An 8534-nucleotide genomic window follows, 5' to 3' on the forward strand; every position below is an offset into this window, starting at 1 on the left:
AATTAACGGAATCGAGATGAGAAGAGAGAGAGAATAATTTTGCGAGGATAAAAGCGAGTTAATACCATTACTAAAAATAGAAATAGATCGACAAAATGTGGATAAAGATTCGGGGGGGGGGCGAACGCTTTTCTATTTACGCATTACATAATTTCTTCGCTGTTGAAATAACCTTTTAGCAAACATCTGAGAGGCGCCAGACATCGCAGTGAATCTTGTGTTGATCTGCAACATAATAGAAAAATATCTTTCACTTAGAGTAGATGGTATGTTATTAACGAGAGAGATTACGCATCTCCCGTTTCAAAGACGTACTCGTACATGCACACATTTGCTTCAGATTCCTTTTTGGCCATAAATGCTGCTGATGGGATTCAGTATAATATGATAAGATGGAAAAAAAAATAAGACCCATTACGACAGAATACCGAGTATATATGCCATCATAAAGGTCTTGGAATTAATACCTCGTGAGATATATTTTTTTATGCATTTAGGTATCAAATGCGCATAATCAATGGTTGAATATGATACGAGGCAAATATTTATTATACTAACTTTTTGTCAGCGTTTTGAAATGCGAGCACATATAATGCGAAAATTATCTTTATTAGAATTTTTTCCATTTATCTCATTCGTAACGTGCTGTTTCGAAATTCAGATGTTTAGTTTCAACACATTTTTCACCGCTCTTCCGATTCGTGACTAATATCATAATTTATATAGTATGTACAGGGTGTCCTGTAAGTGATAATGCGATCATTATCTCATTAACCATCCGTCGTAGAGGTGTGATTCTAATTTTTAAAAAAAATGCTCATCAGGAATTCAAAAATTATCCTGTACCAGTTTTGAGAGTCAAAATACAGTGTGTCACGAAATGAAAAAAAATAAATTAGACGCTCCAATTTTGTAAACTTCCAATTATAAAGTTGGCCATGCTTCTAAGTGAAATATTCTCTAAGATATCTGAAAAAACCAAAAAAAAAACCAAAGTAGAGTTATTTTGAAAGAACAGCAAAATGTGATGGACGACGCTCTTTCTCTCATTTTCTTGTCCTGATATTTCTCCGATTTTCGAATTCGAATATATCAGCGAATGTCGCAGTTAGAAACTTGAGAATTTTTTGGTTGGCTTCGGGAGAGAGACATGGAGGGCTACAACATTCTAGCTAGAAGTTAGAAGGCAGGGGTAAACGTATGTAAATTTAGAGTTTTTATTTTGTTACACACTGTATTTTCACTCTCAAAACTGGTACAGGGTAACTTTTAAACGCCTTTTTTGAGCATTTTTTTGAATCGAAACTATACCTCTCTACGATGGATGAGATAAAGGCTGCATCAGTACTTACACGACATCCTGTGTATGATGAGTAGTTACTTAAATAACATATTTTTGAAAAGTTCCAAAAAGCTGATAATTAATTAATTGTGTTTCTTTGTAATTTTCCAATTAATTGACTTTCAATAAACGTAAATTAATTAACTTAATTTATAAAAACAGTTAGTAAGTATGATTTTAGGAAATTATATGTAAAACAAACCTTTGTAACAAAAAAATTTATAATTTTTTCCCTTTTTTTTTTTAATTATTTCTGTTAATGGTCATAAAAAAAATCAGGATTTATCAAGTTTTGTATAAAAGTTTTCAAAATTCGCAGAAATATTTATTTCATACAAAAAATTGCATAAAAATTACTATATAATTTGAATCACGTTGCATATTGAGAGGAATATAAATTCTCACAATACTTGTATACGAGTCTGGTTTACCATGTATATATGGCATGATTATGCAAATCTCCACCAAAATGTTAATTAAAAAATAAGATTGCGACACACATGGTGCTCTTACACATTATAGATAGTGCATTGTTTAGTTACACGAAGGCTAATGAAAAATAAACGTGCAAGACCGGCAAGTTTTCACTTTTTAATTAACTTATGTCATGACGAAGGCGAAAAAAATAATTTAAAGAAATATTTAAAAAGTATCGTTTGGCATAAAAGAAACTCCATGTTCGGCAAAGATTTTACAGACCAAACCCATGGATTTCAAAGCCTTGATTGTGATAATAGATGAATATCCAGTAATTATTATTCGAAGATTATCAAGAGCTAGCTGGGCAAAAAGAAATATTATAAGGTAAAGGATTGAAATATTGGAAAGTTTTTCGACTGAATGATTAAAAAAATGAAAGATTCGTTATACCAGTACGATACATATATACATATTTAAATTACTTAAAATTTAAACATGTACTCAAAAGTACCTGAAAGGCTGAAAAACAGAAATACAATAACAAAAAAATATGTGCATGTATACTGTATTCGAAACAAATTTGTGTTCTGCCTGGCCGGAAAAAAATTCGGAAATTTCTCATTTTGCAGTATCTCATTTAACACGAATCAAACACACACTAGTATGCCACAAGATCTTTGACATGTATTATACTAATTTTTTCAGAGTTTGGAAATGCGAGTACATAATGTAAAAAACATCTTTATTTGAATTTTTAAATTTATTTCGTATTTTCCTGTTTAGAAATTCAAATGTTTGGTCTTAAGAACTCTATGATTTAAATCGCACGTGTGTCAATTGAGAGGAATGAAAATTCTCACAATATTTGCATACGAGTCTGATTTACAGCGTGTATATGACAAGATTACGCAAATCGCCACCAAAAAATTATGAGAAAGGGTTAATATAGGTAGGGAGTCTTATATTCATAATTCCTCAGACTCATCTCTAACAAGTTTCGTAGGATAATGATTAAATTTGCGTACGGATATATGGTGGTCGGAGTTGCTAGTGTGCAATGAATGAATCATGCTCTTTCAAACAATTTACAGGAGAATGCCTTCTGGAACGAGCCTTTAGAAAATTACATTGATGGATAAAGATTGTTATTGAATATAGTACAGAACATATACTGTATAGTATATATTGTTATTGAATATATGTAAATATATAGGCAGTAAACTTTATTGCTAGTTCATAACCCCCTACCGATCCCAGCACTTCTTCTTGAAGCCTGCACAGTTGACGAAATAAATGTTGTTAGGATTTTTTTTTAAAATCTAGAGCGTGTTAAAAAGAACTTGAATTCTAAAATTTTCAAGCGAGTTTTAAATATCAAATATGATTCATTAACATTATGTACTTGATTTATTTTTTTAATAAACGGTCGAGAAAACCGAAGTAAATTAACCATGATGAAAGTTTTGCAAGAATATTTGTGGAAACCAAAGAAATAGAGTAAAGATTGAACAAAAAAATTATTATCAGGTGAAGGAAAAAGGGTTGAAAGGAATAAAAAAAGCATTGTTATCTCTAACATATCGAAGCCAAGTAAATTTTCATTTATTTTGTATGAAGTACAATTCCATCCATCATCTTGTGAAAGAACTGATTTCTTTTCCTTTCTCTTCATTGAAGTAAAAGTAGTATTTGTCATTAACTAATTATTCCTCTGTTAGGGAATTGTTTGATCATGTTCAAGAAAATTTGAATTATTGGATTTAAACTATCAACGATTTCGGTCTTGGAGAAATGACGGAATGCCCCTATCCTAGAGATACTGAAAAATCCACTGTCAATTTTATGAGAACCCATAGATTATGAATTTTCATATTAGAAGTATTTCTATCTAATCATACAGTTCAATTAAGTTTTAATAAATGCATTTTCTCCGATCGTTCGATCGAAAAAATTCATTACTTCCAGCAGCAAGTTTATCAAATACTGAAACATCAAATAGTACATTTATTTGAAGTCAATTGGGCTATCTGTATATTATTCCGAGGTAAACATGGGAAAAGGTAACATTTTCTACACTGGAAATCGCACTCCGACCAGTGTAATGACCATTATACCACAGAGAGCCAATCTTTTTCCTCTTAAAACACGCACAGTAGCGGAACTTGCTGAGTAGACTGCGGTCTCTCTTAACCTCAAATGTTCGAGGTTAGCCACAACTTGTAGGTCATTAGCAGCTGAATGTCTCTACTCAGCAAGTCACGCTACTGTACGTTTTTTAAAGGGAAAAACGATCGTCCCTCTGTGGTATAATAGCCAATAAATGCAAAAAGTTCTGGGTTTGATTCCCGGTGGAGAGAACGACACTTTGTTCTGAAGTTCAAATTCACGTAATATCCAGATAGTCTATTGATTTCATACATCTCCGCCAATCAGACACCATCATCCAGTTCATTTATTATCAGAAATGTGAAGATAGGGGGTTTATTTTGTGATCCGTTTGAGTTATTATAGATTATATGAGTAAAAAAGTCTTGAAATCTCAACATGAAAATTTAATTTGTAAAAGAAACTTTTCTAAAACTTCAGAATAAATTTAATGGCAGTTTTAATTATTGCACATAATTAATATTGAAAACTTCCCTAAGATTTTGTTTCATTGATTAAAGCGTATCTTAAAGCATTGCAACGATTCAATACTTAATTTTCTTTTAAATGATCATGTCTAGAAACAAGATCTTCATTAAGGTATAATTTTAAAAATGAGAAATTATTACTCATTACGCCAAACGTCAAAATATCGCTCTTCTGTTCTAAGACCGGTCAAAAAAATCGACTGAAAAATTAAGAAAAGAGCTTTGTGTTTGAAAGCCAGACTCGTCAAGGATCCCGGTCATAATATTCTAGTACGAGGTAATGTTTTTTATTTGTTTCCTCCTTGACTCTCGTGTCTCAATCAAGTGTTCAGTTAATTGGCTGTCATTGATTGGCTCTCGAGCAGCGAAGAGCTTCAAAAAGATTCTAATTAGAGAATCACCTTCTACTTATTTTCACAATGAGTCGCTAGATTAGAAAGAACTAAGTAAGTAAGTAAGAAGAAGAGAGACGATGGCGCTCGAGGACTGTTTTTCCAGTCGAAACTCTCCACGAAGCAAATGAACTCGACGAGACGTTGAAGTGACAAACGGTTACAGTTAATGGATAATAAATAAAGGTGCGATGAACGACCCACAGAAGTTTGATGGAGATAAATTGCTGAGAGCTATGATCTCCTGGGAAAAAATACACTTGAGACTTTTGAGGTGACAGAAGAGAAAAATATAATAGGATATAACATTTTTCAATACTGTCTATAATACATAAAATATAAATGTCACTATTTGTAAGTTCACATCTTCTTTATTATTTTTACATTGCTTTTCGAATTTTGATCGAATCCTGAAAAAAAGATGGCTGTTGGTCATGTTATTATTAGAGCCCGGAAGTTCAGGCATTAAAAATATCCAAAATAGACATAAAAAAAAGGCAATTATAATATTTATAAATTTATTTATTTATATTATTAATGGAAAAACGGAAAAATAACTAAAAGCTACGATATTAAGTATCCAAAACCTGGCTAAAAATCTGCCGCATTCACTGCTACTATTTTGATGATAGATTAAAATAATTGGTGTGGAAATAGAAATAATGTATAGAAAAATAGTAAAAAAATAGAATGATTCTACGTACATGGTTCTGGCTCATGAAAGAAGAATAAACATTATTAACCGATATTTCACTGTATCCAATTCTTATATAATTTTTTTGTAAAATTTAATTCTTAAAAAATTCTCTTTCTTCCGTAATTCTGAATTTCTACTATATCTGGAATTTATTTTTAAATAATTTATGTATTTTCATACTATGCTGACGTGACGTGATTTCACGTCATGTCCGAGAAGAAAATTCTGTGACGTAGGAATTTCTCGTCACAGAATTTCTACGAATAAGATTTCACAAAGTCGTCATCGTAGTGTGTTTGGCCTTGATGCATCTCTTAAAACATCAGACTAGTGTGCACACCGTATAATGTCTGATATAATCCTTGCAAATTGACATGACGTGGTTATACGTCACGTCATAGTAGTGTGTCCCAGGTGTTGCCAAAATCACAGTGAGTTTACCTATTGAAACACATTACAAGATTATTTTGGAAAACAACTCCCATTGGGTAACATGGGTAGAATAAAAATTCAAATATAATTTCACACGTTCTATTCCCCGCAAAAGTTGCATATTCATGGTGCTTATGTGAGGGCAACGACATGTGTTGTTATCCTGGATGAGCGGTCAGCTTTCAACACCAATCTCGCGTGATAGGAATGGAACTTCTAGATTGTTTATATCTGCTCTGACAGGACTACATTCACTTTGCCTCACATGTATCTTCTACTGGTCGTAAGATATCGAAGCGTGAGAACATTCACTACTTCCCACGTTTGTCCTAACTCAATTTTCTTTGCTTCCAAACCGTGTGCATCGCCCATCTTACCATCTGTAAACGGGACGTCTTGCAATCCCAGCGGTGTCATATCGGAAGGGGGGGGGGGCTAGGAAAAGCTAGTAAGCTGTCTTTGTCTGACAAAAACCGGAAAATGATTTTTAGGCAACCATTTCTAAGGGAAAAAGGTAAGCTTACATTATTTCAGTTCCTCCGGTTCAGTTTTTCTGACGTGGATCTGAAAATTCACATTGTCGCTAAAAAGAAGTTTCACTTCAAAAAAAAAATGAACATTCTTAAGCATTCCTAAGTTGGTGAGAAACAATTGATATTTTAATTCTGAGATTCTGAATTATAGATTCATTACGAAGTTATGTTTTATGTTAAGTTTTTATTAATCTCATTTTTGCTTTTATTTTCAGGTTTTAAACCAAGGATAAGAGACCACTACCACGCACACCGCCTGTCGTTCTGGTTACACCTCATACCGACTCTTCACCGCTCGGCAGCAGCCGAAGCTTCTGGAAGGCACCACCTTCTGGAGGATTACGACGATCCTCGTACCTACGACGGCATCGTGAGGCAACGTTCGCACTCCGACCCGGCGCCGTACCTGCCGTCGACGCCGCCTCCTCCACCGGCGACGACCACGATGAACGCTCAGCTCTTGCTGGTCACCAACACCAGCGTCCCTTCGTCGACGTCGGCAACGACGAGGGCGGGTTCTCAACAAGAATCCAAGACCCTGAATTTCACTGACACTCTCGCGATGATTTTTCAGCAGGGCGCGTATTCCACGGCCCTGACTGTCACTATCGGCGTGGGCTGCTCGCTGCTGATATTGAACATAATTATTTTTGTCGGTGTCTATTACAATCGTGAGAGGACAATACCGAGACACATGGACGATTATAAGGACACGACCTAGGTGAGGGCAACACGTAATGCATATATAGGTAACATAGCGGGTGAGAGACAGAGCATAGATATTGAAATCGAAGAGCCGGGTTCAACATTCGAGCTATCGATTCGATTAATTTTGCCAATCACCATCGGACAGCTCTTCGGTGTCAACGTGGTATGAATTGCATGATCTTATTTACTTACTGCTAAGCAGTATAAAGACGAAGCGCTGATCTTTGCGATTTTCTGCACTAAATATCGTTGCAGAATATTATTCGTTACGAACTGAAAAAGAGCAAAGAAAAACTTTTACTCTTTCATATTGTACAGCTTCCCCCCCCCCCAACGGTATTGTTTCGGTTTCAGACACTTGAAATAATTAGAATTATGAGTAAATTCTGAAATTTTATCTTTATTTCAGCCAGTTTTGATAATTTTTTATAATTGCTGATGATTTATAACTATACATTTTACTTCTTTCTGAATTTTTTTTATATTAAAATCGACGATGTTACTTCAAATTCTATCATTTTTTCCAATGTCAAAAGGTCGGAGGGAGAATGGAGATGTAGATGTTTTCCATTGATGTATATGACTGTATCGGTATATCATTGGACACAGTGAAATCGAGGTTGCAATAAAAAAGGAAAAAATCGTAATTTTTAATCAAATCAAAAATACATGTTCTGATGAATGCATTTCAGCAAGAGAAAAAATAATAAAGAAATTACAATCAAGAGTGTGGAGTATGAATATTGCATGATGATTATGCATTTACGTATTCTGCTCAATGGTCGTGAGTGCTCCAAAGAAAAGATTATATTTTCTGAAATAATTGGAAGAATTTCAAATAATCAAACGAGAATGTTCATTTTGACAGATGATTTCCTTAAATGATTTTCTTTTGATTTCTTTGAAAATGGGAAATTTATTTGAAGTTTTGCGCAAGGTTAACGCAAATGTATATTGTATTCTAACTGGTGTCAAAAACTGCAGATGGCGCATAAAAAAAGATAAAAAAAAAATGTGCATATATGAAAAAGTATTAGCTGTCCGTTGTTGCAAATAAAAAGTGTTTTCTATCGTTAGTTGATTTGATTTTTTTTTTCATCTTTTGATTAAATTTTCACCGATCATGGAGCAAGATGAAAAAAAAATTATTATGCTAGTGCCTCATGATGTGAGACTAACGTCGTTTGCTTCAATTATAATGTGACCAGGGCTTTGGGAGAGGCAAAAATGTCAACTTGGCCTATCGTTATTTCCAAAATGTGTTCGATCGCGCGATAAACATGATAGACTCTTGAAACATTTACACGAGATTAGGATTAGGGGCAAATTGTTGAATTGGAGATAATCGTCGTTGAAAGCCTTGTCACAACGGGTTAT

General features: G+C 33.9%; 1 protein-coding gene across 1 annotated transcript in view; it reads left to right on the plus strand.

Moving 5' to 3' along the window:
* The window catches only part of LOC149078487 (neuroligin-4, X-linked-like), a 191378-nt gene extending 183145 nt beyond the window's left edge, over nucleotides 1-8233 (plus strand). Inside the window, exon 6 of the mRNA XM_089240603.1 lies at nucleotides 6665-8233. Within this exon, the coding sequence (XP_089096729.1) occupies nucleotides 6665-7170 (506 nt within the window). The 3' untranslated portion in view covers nucleotides 7171-8233. The remainder of the gene's footprint in view (nucleotides 1-6664) is intronic.
* The last annotated feature ends 301 nt before the right edge of the window (nucleotides 8234-8534 follow it).

The sequence above is a fragment of the Pholcus phalangioides genome, unplaced genomic scaffold (assembly GCF_987345545.1).
Source record: "Pholcus phalangioides strain wild (caught in Gottingen) unplaced genomic scaffold, Ppha-v1.0 ptg000013l_1, whole genome shotgun sequence".
Lineage (NCBI taxonomy): Eukaryota > Metazoa > Arthropoda > Arachnida > Araneae > Pholcidae > Pholcus > Pholcus phalangioides.